Source organism: Pollicipes pollicipes, unplaced genomic scaffold (assembly GCF_011947565.3).
Source record: "Pollicipes pollicipes isolate AB1234 unplaced genomic scaffold, Ppol_2.1 Scaffold_5724;HRSCAF=6776_pilon_pilon_pilon, whole genome shotgun sequence".
Classification (NCBI taxonomy): domain Eukaryota; kingdom Metazoa; phylum Arthropoda; class Thecostraca; order Pollicipedomorpha; family Pollicipedidae; genus Pollicipes; species Pollicipes pollicipes.
Window position 1 is genome coordinate 46,000,393 of NW_023596746.1, and position 20,461 is coordinate 46,020,853.

The 20,461-nt window shown below is 50.4% G+C and overlaps 1 protein-coding gene across 1 annotated transcript; it reads right to left on the reverse strand.

Annotated features, from left to right (window-relative positions):
- Positions 1-5,517: 5,517 nt before the first annotated feature.
- On the reverse strand, positions 5,518-19,954 carry LOC119103348 (medium-chain acyl-CoA ligase ACSF2, mitochondrial). The gene is made up of 11 exons (XM_037226851.1): positions 19,776-19,954; positions 15,581-15,746; positions 14,939-15,067; positions 10,866-11,086; positions 10,299-10,416; positions 9,645-9,889; positions 8,788-8,956; positions 8,188-8,444; positions 7,413-7,554; positions 6,974-7,084; positions 5,518-6,549 (listed from the first exon to the last, which is right to left on the reverse strand). The coding sequence occupies exons 1-11, from the start codon at positions 19,868-19,870 to the stop codon at positions 6,448-6,450; spliced, it is 1,755 nt and encodes a 584-aa protein (XP_037082746.1). The 5' UTR covers positions 19,871-19,954; the 3' UTR covers positions 5,518-6,447.
- Between the last annotated feature and the right edge of the window lie 507 nt (positions 19,955-20,461).

Sequence of the window (20,461 nt, forward strand, 5' to 3'; positions counted from 1 at the left end):
ACTTGTCGGGGGCCCATTGATTAACTTACTCGGGCGTACTGGATTGTTCGGGGACCAAATACATTGGGTCTTGGATACTTCATATTTCAGTGGAGGGACCTGAAGCTATTGTGAAGGGCCCGTCTGTTAAACTGCTTGGCTACGCTCTGTCGTTCTGTGGCCCTGTACATTGGGTCTTGGGTGCTTCCTACTTGAATGGAAGGCCCTACACCCTTGTCGGAGTCCTATCTGTTAACCTGCTCTGGCTCATTTGATCAAATCGGGGGCTGACTCGATCGTATCCCTCTACATTGTGTCATGGGTATTTTTCATCTGAAAGGAGGGCCCTACGCACTTGTCGGGGTCCCATCTGTTCACCTCCTCGGACACACTCGATTGTTCGGGGGTCTTGCACGTCGGGTCTTCGTATTTGAATATGGGGCCCTACGCCCCATGTCAGGGGCCATCTGATCGCCTGCACGGGCACACTAGACTGTTCGGGGACCTTGCACGTCGGGTCTTGGTATTTGAATATAGGGCCCTATGCCCCCTGTCAGGGACCATCTGATGGCCTGCACGGGTGCACTCGATCTTTCGAAGGCCCTCCACACTGAATCTTGGGTAATTATTATTTGAATGGAGGGCTCTGTGCTCTTATCGGGGCCCCTTCTCATAAGTTGCTCTGGCACACTTTATCTTTTATGGATCACCTACATTAGGCCTTGAGTACTTCCTATTTGAATGGAGGGTACCACGCTCCTGTCGGGCCCTTTTATATGTTGGCCTGCTCGGGCGCACTCTATCGTTTAGGGCTCTCCACATTGTGTCGTGGGTATTTGCTATTTGAAGGGAGCGTCCTATGCTATTGTCGCCCCCCCCCCCCTCCCCCCCTCCCCCCCCTCCCCCCCCCCCCCCCCACCTCCATCTGTTAACCTGCTCGAGCACACTCGATCATTCCTGCGCCCCCCATGTTGTGTTCTGGGTATTTAGTATTTGAATGAATGACCCTATATTCTTGTCGGGGCCCTATCTATCAAATTACTCGGGACAATGGTACATCCAGAGGGGGGGGGGGGGCACGGAACCAAACCCTTTGAGCCCCAAGGGGACCTATAGCCTCTGAAGGGGCCCATGACTAGGCGAACGGACGCAGTTTTCCAACACAAAGCAAAACGGAGCTGGACGTCTTTGGGCTTCCAGACGACCAAGAACAATTGCAAGTGGAGGTGAAACCCGTAAGGAGACAAACTCATTGCGCTGTCCAGAGGCATTACGCTGTTGCCGGGGCCCTAATTGTCCACTTGCCGGGTCAATCCGATTGCTAAGGGGCCTTCTTAGTCTTTGCACTTTCTCGTACGGTCCTGCGCAGTTGTTAGGACACTGTCTGCTCATATGCCTGGGCACCCTTGATCGATCAGGTTTCTCTCCACGGACTCTTCCCATTCGAAACGCTTTATACGCTTTCTCCGGGTCCCCATATGCCAGAATACATTTAGTTGCCCAGCGGTCCTTCATATGGTCTCGGATTCCTTCCACTTGCTGGGAGGGCCTTGTGATGTTACTGGAGCCAATATAATGTATGGCACTGAGCCACTCGATGTTCAGGGACTCTCTACATTTATCTTGGGCTGTTTCCCTTTGACCTCGTTTGCGGAGGGCCCTTCACCATCATTGCGACCCTTTCCGTTAATCTACCTGGGCACTCTTGATCGCGCAGCGCCATTTATTCATGTACACTGATCCTGGGTAATTTCCCTTTGCTCAGAGGGCCCTGTGCTCTGGCCGGGTCCTATGGCAGCCTCCCGGGGCACACCCGATCGTTCAGGGGTCCAACATGTTGGCACCGGGTTCTTCTCGATTGCTCTGAGGACCCGATAATTGTTTATGGAAGCCTCTTTGTTTGCCTGCCGCGACACCCATGATCGCTCAGGTTTCGTCCCTGTTGGCCCTGGCGCCTTAGCCTTAGAGTAACAGTCGGATATACGCCGACAGTTTTTTGCGCGCAATCGTCGAACATAATCTTACGTGCCGCTGACGTCTTATGTGATATTTCGGTTGATTATTAAATTTGTGACCCCTATTATGCTTGTGCATCACATGATGATCCCTCTTGTATGCATTTTAATGCTAGGATAGTTTGTACTCCTTTAAAACGAAGTAAATACTCTGCATTAGTCATCAGCCATCTGCTAATGACTTGTACAGGCCGGCAGCTGTACATATGCCAGGAATCAAGTTCGTGACTGATTTCAATGGCATTTAGTAACCCACTTCCGCTTATTTTGCCAAGCTTTTTCTGAAAATGTAGCCTCAAAATGACAAGATTCACTATCGCCTGAGAAAATTAATAATCTCCGTGTGCGTGCATACGTAGCATGCCTAGTTTTCTAAGGATGCGCACAGAAACATAAAAAAACAAAGCTTCCGTATACTAAGAATTTTAAAATTTGATGGACCAACTTCGAGGAGTTTGAGGGGGCTAAACTCTATGCGGGCCCTACAATGTTGCGCCTCCCCCCCCCCCTTCACAAAATCCTAGCTCCGCCCCAGACCAAAACTAACTTTCAAGGGAGGCGAGAACTCACTCCCTTGAAAGAAGGCTTTCACTCTTTATCTATGGGACCAGAGAGAGCTGACAGTTTGGGACTGTAGCTCATAGTCGCATATATATGTATATATATATATATATATATATATATATATATATATATATGTATATATGTGTGTGTGTGTGTGTTCAGTAGCGGACAGAGGTAACCCCATTCGCGGTCACAGCCAGTGGTCGCGCGTGCTGCTGGCCAGCTGGCGTTTTGACCCAATCGCGCAGGAGCCGGCTGGTCGTGGGCACTGGAGGCCACTCCCCCCCCCCCCCCCCCCCCCCCCCCGCCACCTCGTGCAGTGACTGCGCGGTCGGCGCCTAACGACCGTGCGGTTTGGTCGGTGACCGGACGTACGTCTCGCGAAATCCCGGGCGGCGGCATTGCTGAACAGACGGAACGCTGACAGCGACAAAGCACCTGAAGCAAGAACAGACGCACGGCATGTGATGAATGTGGCCTATGGCGGTCTCGGCGACGGAATTTGGCCATGTGTTTCAGCGGGCTTATGGAGAGCGTTGCTGTCACGCCGGGCATGGCTCAAATCGCACCGCCCTATCGATAATTTCTGCAGCATCAGGCTTGGCATGTGGGGAATCTGGTGCGCTCGGATACGTGAGACTTCATTCAGACTCGGGCTGTTATTCTATGGGATGATGGGAATCCTTCTCAACGATGGGCTTCCCCTCAAAGCGTGAAGAGTTTTCTGGATTGGTGTCACTCAAACTGCCCTCTCACTCTTTGATCTGTGCCGACTCGGTGGGGTGCCGGGCACCCGGCGGCGCCTCTTCACCTTTGACCCACCGCTCGCACCGCCCTACCGTAACGGGAGATTAATGCATCTACACCACACGCTGGAGACAGTGGCATGCGATCTACACGAACTCTGAGAGCTGCGCGCTACCCACGCGGGGGAGCGTGTCTAAGATATCGGAGAAAGGTCGCATTACGTGGTCTATGAGAACACGGCCAATACACAAAACGTCTTCCATGTGCGGCGGTGGCAAAGGATTAGAAGTGCGTGGAATGTAGCCGTAAGCCATGGTGACACCTCAACCGCAACAGGTGCGATTAGGACTGGAAGTTGCCGCGCGTTCAGGATGCCCGAACAAAAGGGACGACAGCCAAATTACTCTCCGAAACTTATGACGCCTGACTAAAGCAAAACTTGGTAAGGCTATCTTGAAGGCCTTTCCGGTATGTAGCTGAGAGGACAGGATTTTTCCTTTGAGCTCTTAATGTCTCAGCAGCCATTGAGATAGAAAGTGAATGCGGGTGGTAAATTCCTGATCAAGGAAGATTTCACACGTGATGCATGAGAGGCATGTTCTAACGGATAAAATGTACGGCAGATGGAACATGGAAGCCTTTATAGCTGGCGTTAAAGGAATGTTCCATATCTGAAGATGCTGAAACAAACTTCAGATACGACGAAAGAAGATCACTTATAACTATTGCTATGCTTTTAAGTGCACAAATTGCTCTAGACAACACCATTTCGCTCCTTAGTAAATACTATTATCAATACGTCATTGTTTGATTATGTCATGGCGCCCTGTAAGAACATTGATGGTGAGCCATTTAATAGTTATCATGCCTGGAAATTGTGCTTTCGAACGCCAGATATGAACGACTGGACGCTTAAACTTTTCTTAGTCTTGGTCGCTAATGGAATGGCAGAATTCGAATTTTCGTCTTCTCTGTTTGGGATGTATGTATCACTTGGTCGTTTAGCTACTGGTAAATGTGGCATTTTATTATGCTGGGGGAACGGAGACCGTTCGGATCCCAATATCCGGTATGCACCATACGTAGGCATTGGAACACATCTACTGAGTGAGGATTTCTGACTTCAGATGTTTTCTCCCGAGCCAAATGCCATTGGGTGCGTTCGTTAGTATTTTCTTCACCTTCATTCTTGATCATCCATCAAATCACCAAGTTCAGTAGCCAGATCCCGAGGACCGATACGTTGACTTATAACGCTCCCTGCAGCGTCAGCATCCACACCGCTCTTGCCGCGCACTCACCGGCCACGTCCATGAGGAAGCACGTGAGCAGGTGTGGGTGTTGGTTCTCCAGCACGTGACAGAACTCTTGAAAGCCAGCAAACCCCTTCCTGCCGAGCTGTCGCAGCAGGAGGCGGGCGGCGGCGCGGCCCGGCTCGCCGGCCGCCAGCGCTCTCTCCTCACGTGCGCTGAGCACACCCCGCCGCACGAGCTCCGGCACCACGGCGTCCACCTTCAGATCGGCGCAGAGCACGTCGCGGTGGCGCTCCAGCAGCCGGCAGACCGACCGCAGGCCGGCCATACCCACGACTGGACCACAGCACGCGGCGACGCGCGTCACCGGGACGAAGCGAATGTCGGCGGCGGCGGCGCGCTGCTCAGCGACACCTAGCGGCCGAAATTTACACTGCTGGTGTGCGGCAGAAGACAAAGTACAGAAGGTGATTTCCGTTCGGCTTGCTATGTTTTTGCTCTTGTTTTTGTTTTAGCTTGCTTGCTATGTATTTTCACCCAGAAAACTGCACCATCCAGCTTATCAGGGATCGCTCATTCTTTGGAAAAAGCTTAAAATGAGTGATGCGTATGTTGCAATAAACATGTGGACATTTAAAGACAAGGGGGCTAAGACGACGTGGGCATTCGAAGACATGTAGCACCAAACTAATTGTTTTAACTGGTAGTACGTACTAACCGCCAAAACGGACTAACCATTAAAACGCAAACCCCCGTACGAAAAAATGCGGCTACGACCTTTACGTAACATTAACTTGGAACGTTTAACTCAAGTCGGTGAACTATAACACAAAGCGAAGCCGAATGTGACAGTGGTATACAGGTCACTGCTGCATTCCGTTAAAAATGCAATATCAATGCATGCTGTGCTGTTGTCCAACACACATTTATATTCAAATATATTTCCATTATGTCCTCGACTGGTGCGAGAAGAACGTGAGCCAGCGGCGACATGTATTCGGACGGCCCACAAAGATCATCGCCCTTGGTCATGACCGTGCAGGCGTGATAAACGGGAGGCTAAACGCAATTTGCAATTAGGCTATGTATTTGGCCTGATACTCCTGTATTTGGCCTGATACTCCTGTATTTGGCCTGATACTCCTGAATGTTCCATGCAGAGCACATCAGCAACAAGAAGCCCGCAGTCGCTGTGGACTATTTGACAGCAATCAGTTCGCGGGCATTAGAGCATTGTCACAGTAGTCTCGTTTGCGTTTGACAGGGCATTAAAGGGGTTGGGCACGGCGAGACAGCAGCTTCCAGTTTGAGGGCGCAGAGCGTTTCGGTATATTCTCCTCCTCGCTCATTCAGTACGTTTAGCTTTGCTAAGACGCTGGTATTTTTGCTGTAATAATTTTGCAAAGTTTTGGCCTTCACACGCGCTGTATCAAAGGAGACTGCGCGCTAATGGCACTTCCAATCATGGCAATGCCCATAGCACTAATAACGCTACAGTTTAAGGCAAAGCGGAAGCGTGGTAACATTTGAATTGTTAGCATTTTTGACTGGAAAGCTGTTTTCTTCCAGCGGAATTTTCTTCTTTCTAAGGAACAGTAAACTTACAGATGATGATGGGTAGTTCTAATCCCTTTAGCGTGTAAAGGAAGAAAAACGGGGCACAACGGACGCGTTTTATAAAAAAACGTGCGGGCATGGCAATCACAACTTAACATGGTTTCATGCATGTCTGCATTTAAAGTGGCATGCCATTTTTTGATGGTACCGACTTCTTGAAATCGAATGGATTGAGGTCATTTGGTGCAATCTAGCTACATACACATGTGCAAAAGCGCAGCTCAAAACAGCCTTCGACTGACAGATCCTGTTCATGGTATTGAACGCGTCTTTCACACAAATTCTGAAAGCTTGAATTTCTGAACTTTTCCGGTGGTCGTGCGGGGGAAATCGTCGCGGAAACGCCAATACCGAGGTGTCTTGAAAGCCGCGACCTGAAAATGGGAAACGCCGGATGAAAATAAATAAATGGTTCTTGTGACAATATGCGAATAAAAAACAACATTCACAAAATATATCCGGACGTTTAACTGTGAGCTGCCGTTCATCACGTTGAGATCCAGTTGGCGCTGACACTGCAAGGCCGCCAACAAAATACTGACACAAAATTACCAACAAAAAAAAATAGCGTTCTGTACCTGTACTACGTGTCTTGCGTGACTCCAACACGTTCATTCAACGCAACCCAATTTGATTGTGCCTGGCAGCTGCAGAACATCTCACAATATTGCAGCATTAACTAGATCCAAGTGTTTCGCCAGGTGGCCTATGGAAGTATCACGCGCGCTCCTGCCGCAGGGCTGCAGGGCGCTGTTGGGCGCAGGTGGCTGCAGGGCGCCCCCGAGCCGGCTCGCTCACATGCTGCTGACAGTGGGCCCTGAGATCCTCGGCGTCGGCGATCTGGCCGGGCTTCAGCCGGATGAAGGCGCACAGCTCCTCGCCCAGACGCTCGTCCGGCACCCCGATCACCTGCCGTCGCACGTGGGCCGTCAGTCAGAAACGCACAGGGACGCGGCGGCCGGTGGGCAGGCTTCAAAAGTACTGTCATGTCCACCTGTACGAGATAAGGCAGGCTGTAGATTGTTGCATCACCTGACGGAGAAGTTTTTATGCGGCTATGGGATACGTTGCGCCGCACATTTGTAAGCTTGTTTATTAAGTAGCATGTAAGACAGCACGGCGTATGGGTCTGTCGGCAGCAGAGCAATATTACAACGAGACTACGGCACATTATGCTCAGCAATGCAGGCATGAATGCGTGTTCACTGAGTACGTCCGCTGTGGAAAGGCAGCTCACATATGCCTCCAACACGGCAGGGTGTGTGGTGAGAAGATCCTCCACTTCCTTTGGGAAGATGTTCTCCCCGCCTCGAATCACCATATCCTTCTTGCGTCCTATGATGCGACCGTAGCCGCGCTCGTCCATGGTGGCCAGATCTCTGAGCAAATCATCGGTATTATGGCATCTTATGACAACATCTGTGCTATGGTTTTGAAATCTAAAGCAGCATGCTGTACTTAGGAGCTGGCAAAGTTGATGATATTGCTTTATAAATCCCTAGAAAATGTTGCATGGTACCCACGTCACAAAAAAGCCTATCTCCATGTGCCCCCGTTTGCGAAACTTGTTTTTCGTGCAATGTCGCAGTCATAAAGTCACAGGAATCAGGTGGCGGAGTCGAACACCGCCTCTGCAACCGACTTTTTTGGCCTTCGGACCAGCAGCTATCCCAGAAGAGCCTCAAGCGTGTTGTGTGTCCACACCCGTCGTCAGCCAAAGGCGCCTTTCCGATACCCCATCGAGCTGGCTCGGCTCGGAAACGCGTCCACGACTCGAAGACCACACCACGGCTCAGAGACCACGCCAACAGCTCGGAGGCCACGCTTACGGTTCGGGGATCACACCCGGGGCTTAAAGACCAAGGCCACGGCCACGGCTTGGAGACCACACCCACAGCCTGAGGACCACATCCATCGTCTGAAGACCACAACCGCCGCTTGGCGACCACACCCCCGGCTTGAAGACCATACCCGCGGCTCAGTTTGGAGCGCGTCAGGCCGGCGCCACCTACCCGGTCTTCAGCCACCGGTCGGCGGTGAAGATTTGCCGCGTGGCCTCCTCGTCGCCCCAGTATCCGAGGAAGTTAGCATAGCCACGGAGCATTAGCTCGCCAGGCGTACCCCGCGGCACCACGGTGCCAGCGGTGTCCACCACCTTGGCCTCCAGGTGGTCCTGCGGGAAGCCGATGCTGCCCACGCGCGTCTCCAGGTCGTCCTCGGGGAACGACTGGAATGTGTTTGGGCTGGTCTCCGTCATGCCGTACATCATCTAGAACGGCCAGAGGAAGGAGTGAGTCAGTGGACACGCCTTCACCTCGTGACTCCAAAGCTGCTGGCGGCATCATCAAAAGTGAAAAGGTGAAAGTGAAGGGGAAAAAGGTATTCGTTTGACTTAGTGCTACCCTACGCACCAAACTTCGCGTGTGCGGTATGCAGCGGACTAGTCATTATTTATTCCAAGGCAGTGGCGCCCAATTGATCCCGATCACAGTTCAGTCGACGTCGGGCCCAGAGCCGACAGACTCGCCACCTGCCCTGTCCGCCCCCCCCCCCCCCCCGTCCCGGCTGAGACAGCGCCTCGGCCGTATGACGGTCCTCGCCACGCCACTAACCAGAGCGTTCTTCATGCCGATGCGCTGCATCACCTCTTGCATGACTTTGACCGGCAGTGGGGCGCCTCCCGAGACGCCCAGCTCCAGCGTGTGCAGATCTCGCTGGGCCAGGTCGGGGCACGACGACAGATCAATGAACATGGTTGGAGTGCCGTATATCAGCGTTGCACTGTGAACAGGTGGTCGTCGGTCACTCTCTCCGGTAAGACTCACTGCTTCCGCACGACGCTGTAACTGTGATCGCTTACTGTTCCTGTTCGCTGGCATGAAGCTAAGATTTCGATCCCACTGCATGCTATTTCCTTTGAAATTCTCGACGCAGCCGCAGTGGGACTGACTGTTGTGGCTCACTGTTCCCGCTTGTGATAGTGTTCCGTTGGGACCCACTGTTGCGCCTGGCTGTCCCTGTTGGATGGTGTCCCTCTGTGACCCACTGTTGCGCCTCGCTGTCCCTGTTGGATGGTGTCCCTCTATGACTCACTACTACGCCTGGCTGTCCCTGTTGGATGGTGTCCCTCTGTGACTCACTGCTGCGCCTCGCTGTCCCTGTTGGATGGTGTCATTCTGTGACCCACTGTTGCGCCTCGCTGTCCCTGTTGGATGGTGTCATTCTGTGACCCACTGTTGCGCCTCGCTGTCTCTGTTGGATGGTGTCCCTCTGTGACCCACTGTTGCGCCTCGCTGTCCCTGTTGGATGGTGTCCCTCTGTGACCCACTGTTGCGCCTCGCTGTCCCTGTTGGATGGTGTCATTCTGTGACCCACTGTTGCGCCTCGCTGTCCCTGTTGGATGGTGTCACTCTGTGACTCGCTGTTGCGCCTGGCTGTCCCTGTTGGATAGTGCCCTTCTGTGACTCACTGCTCGCTCTCGATGGTGTCCAGGGTGAGAGTTTTGTCCCAGACGGGGGCCGCCAGGACGATCGTGCCGCCGTGCTGCATGAACAGCTGGTTAGCCGCCACGCAGCCGAAGCAGTGGAACATGGGCACCGAGAGCAGAGCCCGGTGCCACGTCTGGTCCGCGCAGAAGCGCTTGCCCACGAAGTAGCTGTTGTTGACGATGTTGTGGTGGCTAAGCGTGGCGGCCTTCGCACGGCCCGTGGTGCCCTGTGGCAGTGGGGTCACACCTTTGATAACGAAGACAGGGCACGTATGGTTGCTGGGGTGATACTGCACCATGCTCCCAAACAGCTGGGTGAAACCAGACTAAAATAAATAAGGATGATAAGTATCCATTCAGGGTGGCACCGCAAGAGCCATGAGCATTCATTCATAGTGGCACTGCAGAAGTTGTGAGCATTCATTCAGGGTGATGCTGCAAGAGTTATAAGTATTCATTCAGGGTGGCGCTGAAGGAGTTATAAGTTTTCATTCAGGGTGGCGCTGCAAGAGTTATAAGCATTCATTCAGGGTGGCGCTGCAAGAGTTGCGCGTTGTGTCAATAAATATGTGTGAAACGCTGGGCTGCGTGTCCAGCACAGCACCGTGATCTGCTTGAGTGACTCTGACCACGCACCGAGGTGAACTGGATATTGCACGGCTCGTCGAACTGAATCCTCTTGGCGAGATCGTGTACGGCAGCGACGTCCGTCGACGTGGCCGAGTCCAAGACGTCTGTGAGTCGCACCGTGCCTCTGGAACACGGAGATGCCACTTGTCCCGACGCCTCGTCATCCAAACTTTCTGACTGGGGACCCATTGATATGGGGCGAATGGACGGCGAGCAGCATCGTTTTTACCGGAATCGCCGCGAATAACATAGTTTGTAAAGAAGCGTAGTTAAGCACTTCGTTTTTGTAAGCATTAAGGTAAAGACTTTCGCCCTTGCGACAAGTCGCCTGTCGAGCTGTTAACATTGGACAGGCCAGGCTGTTCAGTCTGTTGGGTTTGTGGCGCCCGCCAACAGTTCACAAAGAACATTCCTGCTCTACCGTGAATACATTACACATCGGCACAATTTCGCAAGCCCCACATTCTTTCAGGCAGCCAATCGCACAGCCAAGGACGACACACATTCCGCTGCGGTTGGCATTCTTGCTACTCTTTTCCCAAATCATGTGTGGGATAAAACTGGACTCCTTACGGCAGTTGCTGGTCTCCCAGCGTTATGACATGCCGCAGGTCGGGCGCGGTGGTCGATTGTAGCGACCCTGGCGGCGAGTTGGGAAGCTCCGGCGCCACCTCGCAGACGAACTTATAGTACTCCTGAGTGCGCAGCGCGGGAGGGCACACCAGCGCCCGCACTCCCACCTTGTTGAGGCAGTACTCCAACTCTTCTGGTCTAAACACTGGGTTTATGGTCACCTGAAAGGCGCGAGAATAGGCCAGTTATACGGAAGCTGTGTTTGCATTACCTCTGGAAGGTTGCGATGTTCGGTAATAAAGCACCCATCGCCGCCTAACTTGCGGGAAACGGCGGTGCGTGAGCAAGCAAACCATTCCATGTGCTTGCTTATGTGCTGAAAATCTGTTTCTCTTGGCTCTGCAACTTTTAGTGCGAATGAGGGCAACATCCGAGAAAACCCAAAATGGTGTCCGGTACGGTGGACGTCACAGCCCACTGACGGATGGGCGGGTTCGAGTCACTTTAGCCGCCCGCCATCCAAGGCGGGTTCGTGTCGTTTTAGATACTCGCCATCCAAGGCGGGTTCGAGTCGCTTTAGATGCTCGTCATCCAAGGCGTGTTCGAATCGCTTTAGATACTCGCCATCTAAGGCGTGTTCGAATCGCTTTAGATACTCGCCATCTAAGGCGGGTTCGTGTCGCTTTAGATGCTCGCCATCTAAGGCGGGTTCGAGTCGCTTTAGATGCTCGCCATCCAAGGCGTGTTCGAATCGCTTTAGATACTCGCCATCTAAGGCGTGTTCGAATCGTTTTAGATACTCGCCATCTAAGGCGGGTTCGTGTCGCTTTAGATGCTCGCCATCCAAGGCGTGCTCGAATCGCTTTAGATGCTCGCCATCCAAGGCGGGTTCGAATCGCTTTAGATGCTCGCCATCCAAGGCAGGTTCGAGTCGCTTTAGATGCTCGCCACCCAAGGCGGGTTCGAGTCGCTTGAGATGCTCGCCATCCAAGGCGGGTTCGTGTCGCTTTAGATGCTCGCCATCCAAAGCGTGTTCGAATCGCTTTAGATTCTCGCCATCTAAGGCGTGTTCGAATCGCTTTAGATACTCGCCATCTAAGGCGGGTTCGTGTCGCTTTAGATGCTCGCCATCCAAGGCGGGTTCGAGTCGCTTTAGATGCTTGCCATCCGAGGCGGGTTCGAGTCGCTTTAGATGCTCGCCATCCAAGGCGGGTTCGTGTCGCTTTGGATGCTCGCCATCTGCCCCCGGCTGGGGTGGTCTGCGGTCGGTGGCAGTGGCTGCGCAAAAGGTCAGATGAGGTCAGACAGCAGAACTGACTGTCCCGAGCATCACGGTACATTAAGGGGAGTGCTTCGCATTTCCAAGGGTTTTGAACTAAATAGACCCCGTCGAAGATCATTTAGTGCAGTTCACAGTCCTGCCTCCATAAGAAATCAACCTCTCTGATTTCTGAGCTACACGCCCGTGAAAATGTGCATACTATTTCGTGTCGACTTTTGGTCAATTAGACTCCATGGCGCCATAATAAGCCATTCAAATCTTGTAATTTCATAACCCATGCGGCGATCAAGGCCATGAATGTCGGTCATATCTGGCGTGCATGACCACGATTCCCGGACATAACCGCCGCCAATTCAATGAATGTTGTGCAAGGTACGATGACGCAGTCAAACAATGACGTATTTAGGAGCATATTTAGTAAATATAGATATTGTTGTCTAGAATAGTCTTTTCCACTTAAGGTATACCGGTAGTTATAAGTAAGCTTTTCTATCATATATGATGCTCGCTAGCCATATATTTCAATGTAGAACAACCGTTTAACCTTTCGCAGCACATTTGTGACGTTGACTTTTCTGAATTCATGCGGTTGGTAGTGCCAGGGCTCAGGCAAAAAGCGCTGTTTGGCGTTGGCGCCGACCCCATAAATATGTCCAAAAAATGTTTGTCACTAACCAAGCATTAAAAAACAAGGGCTTCTTGTGCTTTCAGTACAGATTATGGGTGGTGGAGCTTTATCACGTGCCCGGGTAGTCGGCTGAATACCATTCGCTCGGGCAGGGTCAGCTTGTCCCCTGATATTTCAAAAGCCAAAAGAACTAGAAACATTAAATTCACAGGGCATATCGGCATGCATGTGAGCTCACTTGATGCACAATTTGAGGTTCCTAGGTCATGACCTTTGGGTTGAAACTTGTCAAATGAGTTTGAACTCCTTTTTAGTACCCCAAGCGCCTGAGACCTTCTCATGCGGCCGCCATAAACTTACAAACCTGTCCAACGCAAAATCTCACTGGTGCTCATGTAACGTCAGTGACCTTGTTTGACCTTTACAGGGCCATAGTGGCCAAAATCATGCGATAGTGCTATGACTTTTGTTTTTGAATCGGCGTCAAGGATTCCGCTATGCGGAAGATTCCTAAAAATAAGATGTTGACCAGGACCATTCAAGGTCAGTGACCTATTCTGACTTCTAACGCGCGCCCGGATGGCCGGCTAGATACCCTTCGCTCGGGTGGCGGGTCAAGTTGACCCCCTGAGATCTCGGGAACTAAGGAAGCTAGAGACACTAAATTCACACGGTGTGTTGATCTGTACGTGAACTCACTTAGGTCAAAGTTTGAGGTTCCTAGGTTATGACATTTAGGTCAAGTAAGGTCCAACAAAGTCAAATTCCAGGTTGGTCTCCAAAGTGCCCCTATTTCCTAGATAATTGTTTCTAAGCAAAAGGTCACGAGCTCATTCAAGGTCAGTGACCTTGTTTGACCTTTTGAAGGTCATGGTGACCAAATAATACGAGACTGTTTTGAGTTTTGCATTTGAAGAAGCGACAAAAATTGCGCTAGGCAGTATGTTCCTACAAACAAATGTTTACCCAGGTCATCTCGGGTCAATGACATGTTCTGAACTCTAAGAAGTCAATGGAAGATATATAATGCGGTTCCTGCCATCAATAAATTCGAACTGAGCACCAGAAACTATCCCATACAGCAACTCCCACAGTAATGAAACAAGTTCGCTTTGACCTTGGTCTGACCCTCATACCTGACCTTAGGGCAATGTAATTTGCTCTTTCAATATTTGTGTTGCCTCAGAAAGCATCTCAGAGATGTATGGATTCGTCAAACACCCCGTTGTTGCATCAGATTGAATGATTCCCTAGGAATTGCCTTCGCTGAAACCATAGCCGGACTTTTACCTGCGATAGGTGAGCGACCTTACAAGATATATCTAACTGTTATATATATATATATATATATAATAATCTAAATGTTATATATATATATATATAAGATATCTCTACATAAGACAACAGGCTGGTTTTTGACATTGGTCTGGCCTTCATACCTGACCCTCGGTCAATGAAATTTGTGAATTCTACTGTTGTGTTGCCTGAGAAACTGTCTAAGTGATATAGGACTTCGTCTAACACTTCGATGTTGCATCAGATTGAATGATTTCCCAGAAATTTATTTGGTGGATCCATTGCCTGACCTTGACGTGTTTTAAGTCGGCAACGTTACAAGATACACATAATTATTTATTCTAAAATACCCGCTATCTTATGGTCTAAAGCTATGCCAAATTTCGCGTGGCTAGCGCGACGTTCAAAAATCATTTCGGAAAAACCGCCGGAAGGCCGAATTGACCGTCCACCCGTGCGCATGTCAACAGGTAATTTTCACAAACATCATGCAAGCCTTTTTGACTGGACGAATTTATAGGACCGGGGTTCATGCCAAGCGGTGCTTGTTGTTTGAACTTTGCTCCCACCATCTGACCGTGAACTCCCAGTTAAGCGGCATAATTTTTTTGGCGAAAATTGAATTAGCCTTAACCGTCCATACTGTCTGCTCTGCCATATGACCTCCTCCGCCATGCAGCAGCTGTTGCCACCGGTCGCAGGCGATCCGATTCAGGGGCTGAAATAGAGAGTGGTGACTCGAACCCAGACCCTACCACGAGTAGGATGGGAGGCAGGCGCTCAGACCAACTGAGCGGCGAGGGGCGGAGAGGCGGGCGGGGCGGCGGGCGACGTTACCAAGATCGCAAAATGGCCAATCGTACTCACAAACACTAGGCCTGCTTTGGCGGCTGCAAACTGCGTGAGGTACCAGTGGTAGCAGTTGGGCCCCCACATGGCCAGTCGGTCGCCGCGCTGCAGGCCCAGGCGCAGCAGACCGGCCGCCAGACGGTCCGCCTGCCAGCGCCATGGAAGTGTCAGCCGGCCACCGGCCGAAACGGAGCGCAGAACGCAGCCAAGCAGAAGGACATTGGCCGAAACAGAGCAAAGGCTGGGCGCACAGGCGCTCGCACAGGATAACCATCAGCAAGTCACCGGACCATGCAGAACGTAAGCTGTCTGTGCAGGATATGACAACTATTGGGGGGTTATTGACCCAGCCGGAACACAGCCTGACCGCACAGGAAAGTTGTGTCGGTTCATCAGCTGAACATAATCACAGTCTGCACAAAAAAAACGCTCAGCTTCATCCCTGCCGCATGCATTGTTTGTTAAAGTTGGAAGAAAGCTGCGCTGGACAGTCTGTCGACACACGGATGCTGGCGATCGCTCGGTTACGCACCTGTTAGTCGCTCCGCTAACAGCAAGCTGTGTCAGCACCACGTTCGCAAACAGCTGCCCCGGTGAGTATCGTAGCACACTGCCCTTGCCGCGCCCCATACCATGAGCCGCCGTTTCGGAAGTGCGTACCTCTTCCTTGACCTCCCCATACGTTTTACGTATGCCTTCGAAGCAGGAGACGAGGGCTTCCCGGTGACCGAAGCCCTCGGCGGCCCGGTCGACGGTGTCGCCGACGGTCAAGTCCCGTAGTGGTTCGTTGCCCGGGCACGACACATAGCTCCAGCCGGATGCCAGCCTGCCGGTACGCACCGGTCACAGAGGGTCGTAAAGTGCAGGACGGTCGTAACGCACAGCATGTGGGAGGTCCGCGCCTCCGGGCCGGCTCTCAGCCCAGTCAGTAACTCAACGGCGCATCACCGTGCCTTGCCTTGACACGTGACTGCAGTCGAAACATTTCCAACGTTTTTGATCCGCTCTCGACTAGTTCAATAGAATTCAAAGCACGCGCAGAGCACGAACAGAAAATAAGAATATGTGTGGCAGTGTAAACATGTTTTGCTAATGCTGCCGTCCAATGGTAAAACCCCATATGTTAATTTTTGGCCGTTTTGCGTTTTGTTGTGTCGTCTGATTCGTCCATTCATGCTGAATTTGGTGACTAAAACCATTATTTCAAATTTTCACAGGCTTTTACCCCATTCTTTCAACTAAAACAATGTGTAAATTTAAAGTTTTGGTTTAACGACCTGAATTCAGCATGAGAAGACGAACGAAATGACATAAAAAAACGCAAAATGGCCAGAAACTAACATATGGGGTTTCACTTTTGGGCGACAGAATGGGCTTCGCAAATTCATTAATACGGGTGTGGGAGCATTCAAAAACTGGGAGAGGAAAACCCCTTTTAAAGATCGGCACACCTAATAGGGTAAATTGCCAAGCTGCCACAGGAAGTGGACAGCCCACGTGCCCTTCTTTCCGTGCCGAAAAAAACAAACTGTCTGCTGCGAGACTGACGGAGCTGACAGCCTGAGACCTCCTTTTACGTTTACGGCTATGAGCCTCGGCTGCTGCTTATCGTTGTGTCTTGTTTGCTAGGGACTTTAACTGCATTAAGCTCAACAAAAACTGATCCTGTGATCCCCACTGAAAGTCTTCACGGGTACGATTTCCTTTGGCCAATCTTCCTGCTACCCATAGGGCCGTGCACACACCATACCCAGCCGCTACCCATTTCTTTAGATGTATATACCCATTACCCATCTGCTTGTAGTTTGGTTTGATTTGGTTAGGCACTTTGCACCAGCACTTTGGTTCTAAATCACATGAAAAGTTGCAGGGATAGTTTACACCCAAACTTGCTACCCTGCGTTGATAATCGCAAGAACATTGCAATTGGAGCAGATTACAACCAGACTAAAGCAAAAGGTAGCAATGTGTAGTGTTTCTTATATCCACCGTATGGTAAGTATGTATTCGATATCTTGTTAGCGCCTTATCCAAAACCGTACCCATATCCTAATTATGGCAAACATATACCCAACCGAACATTTCGATTTCATATGGGTGCCCATACCGAACAGAATATTCGACCCAAAGACCCGAAGATAATAAAAGACATACCATATGGAAAGATACCCATGTGGTATCTTTTGTGCCGATCCTGAGTTCGTGCGCGGGTGGTCGACGGCCATTGGCACCTTAAGACCGTATCTCCTCGTCCTCGTTCCCGTTGTCCATGGCTTGAGGACAGCCCCAACCTGCAACGGCTGATGCGGCACCACGATGACGCGTGCCGGGTATGGCACGAATCTCGGGGCGAAACCGACCGAACGGCTTACCAGCGCCTTCAAAATCACGTGAAAGGTCACTTTGCGAGGTCGAGGCGTGGTTTCTTGTGCGATGCCGTGCTCACCGACCGTGCTGGTACTCACGGTCATAGGCAAGTGTTTAAAGAAACTTTTTACCGAGAAAGGTCAAACTCAACCGAACAGCCTTAAACACCACCACATAACGTTAAGGAGGAGGATATCCAGAGATAAACTTACATTTCACCTCGAAGGATGACCTTGAGAGTACATGACTTCTTCGTGAGTGCTAGCTCTAGCTCTGGTGAATGTTCTGATGTTTGAAAAGTCGAAAAGGGACCGTAAGTTTTTGGTGATATGGAGTTCCCCGTCCTTTGAGACAAAACATCACCTTGAAAGGTGAACTTTGAGGGGTCTTGAGTTTTCGATGGACGCTAGTGCATGCGCTGGTGAATATGCCGATGTTTGAAAAGGTCTACTCTGCCGGCACTTTTTTGAAGATATGGAGTTCTTAGTCCTTTGGCCTTGCTTTTGACCTTGAAGGTCACATGATATTGCAAAATAAACGTCATCTTTGATATTTGTGCGCCGTAATTGACCGTCTGACGTGTTTTTAGAGAAATCGGAAAACGTCATTGAATGCATCGCTGAGTAAATCGTCAACCTTACGGACATCATCTTACGACAAGAAGGAAATCGATTACTTTTGGCGTAGAAATGCAGCAGATTTCTGGCTGTTTGCGTGATAGTTAATACGAGCGGAGAACACGCTTCTTCTAGTTTTTTTTTCGCTGGTCCAACAAAGAGCGATGTTGTCAAACAGTTTCTATTTTAAGGTCACCTACACACACCAACACTCACACCACAACGTCCACCTACACAACCAGCAGCGGTCTCACGTCTTCGAGCCCGGAGAGAACGAATGCATACACGGTCACTAATGGTGCGGCCTATATACTGCGCGTGCCGGAAATGATTTATGGTCGTAGGGTTAAGAAATGACGTGATAGTTAACCAATGAGAAACGGCGTCGTTCGATGGTCGGCTAAGCCAATCAAAAAGTAGTGATTGCCTTGCGATTCCAGAACTATCTGATGCAACTGGCTGGAACAGATGGCATGTGGTGAGAGAGCTCTTTCCCAGTAGGTTTAGATGTCCTCTGGTTTTTTCGCCCTAGAGACTTTTGAGAGTTCTAGAGATTTCATATATTTCGACATTTGGCGGTTTATACAATTCTGGAGATATTTCCTGCCGAGAAACATAACTCTGTTACAGGAAATACGATGCCGAAAGAAGACAGTAGAGGTCTGTCTTATTAGGTATAGATATGTGCATGGCTCCTAATGCAGAGGATTGCAAGCAGAGTGCTGATGATGGTTTTTGTGTTCAAATAGCACTGTGTTCGTTTGCGTGGTATTATGTTTAACAGTGTTGGCAGAGCTAGCCAGGCACCAGATGATAAATGTACGGGTATTACTAGGGTGCATAACAAGGTAAAAGAGGTAGACTTTACGAAAGAACGGTACGGACGGTGGCTTGGAATTTCAGCTGAGCAAGCTCGACAGGACTCTTAATTGATAACAAAGTGGTAATATCCCATCAAAGTCAAATGTGCAAAGGCTGATTCAGCACGTCACAGGGTATTACGTGGCATGATGCCAAGGGTGAGGGAAAACCTGCAGCTGTTTCGATTGTTTATCCAAAGGGGAGGGCGCAACAGGCCATGCCCTCCTCCCCTCCCCCCATCTCCCCGATGCAGCCAAAGTTGGAGAAAATGATATTTCTGGGTCTTGAGGAAACTCTAAGCAACCTTAACTAAAAGAACCTTACAACGCTACTTGAGGTAAAAGAATGCAAAATCCAATGGGTTTTGAAAATCAGGACATCGTTGGGAATGTATCCCCTCCAAGCCGAGGTTGGCCCCCATGGCTGCATGCTGTATCCGCCGTTGAGCCATTATGAGTTAAACATTTGTGCAACCCGTACTCAACATGCCCCCCCCCCCCGCTTACTTGGCATGTTACACATCCTCGGCAGACCTCAGACATTTGCAAGGGGAGAATACAAGCATTGTTATCAGTTGGAATGCAAGTAACGCTTTCCGCTTTAATTGTGCTCTTTTTTAAAATATCTAGTTCTATAAAAATAATAAAGCGTACTTCAGCTTGTGCACCACCAGACCCCACCTCTATCCAGTGCTCACGGATTTGGCGTTAAGGTAAAATTACTTGAGGTGTACAGCGACATGCAAATGCATAGCATGGACCAACGGGTTTGTGAAAAAAAGTTATACGAAAATTTGCTGGTAAATCGGTAACGAAAATTCTGTGGCGACTGACTCGTAAAAAGCAGGGATATATGACGTAGATGAAGCTCACTTCATTCTGCGCATGCCGTTTCCGTTAAACTATAATGTTTAAATTTTGCCAAGAAAATGCCGCTTGCATCTGACAACAGACTCACTAATATCTTGATCTTGGCTCCATAACGTGAGGATAAATGTTTGAACAGCTTACCGGTTTCGTATGCGATGCGCAAGGGTGCCTTCACCGGCTCGTAACAATGTCCCACTTTTTGCTCGGGAAACCACTTGACGAAGCATAGAGCTCATGGCCGCCGTTTTTTGCTGCTATGTTTTGCACGACACGGCGGCCACGTGACAGCACCGGGTGACCCACGGCGGCCAGAGTCAGCGCTGTTGTGTACCTCGCCCACAAAAGGCACCGCCTCACCGGTCGCGCCGGCTCGGGTGTTGAACTCTGACCTTTGGACAGGGCTCGGACGGTCTATGATGGCGTTCGTCCGATTACGGCGGCCCATCCGTGCGCTATCTCGACCCTCTGACTGCTTCAGTGATGGAGGCATGTGTCAACTGCTGGTAAAACTGCGACATTAGCGAATGGTGACCCAGGCTTCCGTCTGCTTCCGGAGAAACTATACCGTTCGGGTTTGGATAGCATTAGGCTTTTTTCAACAGCTAGTGTCTGCCTTCCAGCACTATTATTGTCACGTTATTTCTGTCATTTCATATATTTCAACCGCCATGAATATCATTGAGCACCCTGTACACTTCACACTTGAGATAAATTTACAAAGTCCGTGTCGGTTATTGGTGCACAGCGCACGCGCATCTTCGTCCTATTTAACTGTCTAGATCCAAGATTTTCAGAAATAGGCAACCAGAAATCGGCTGACATCTATC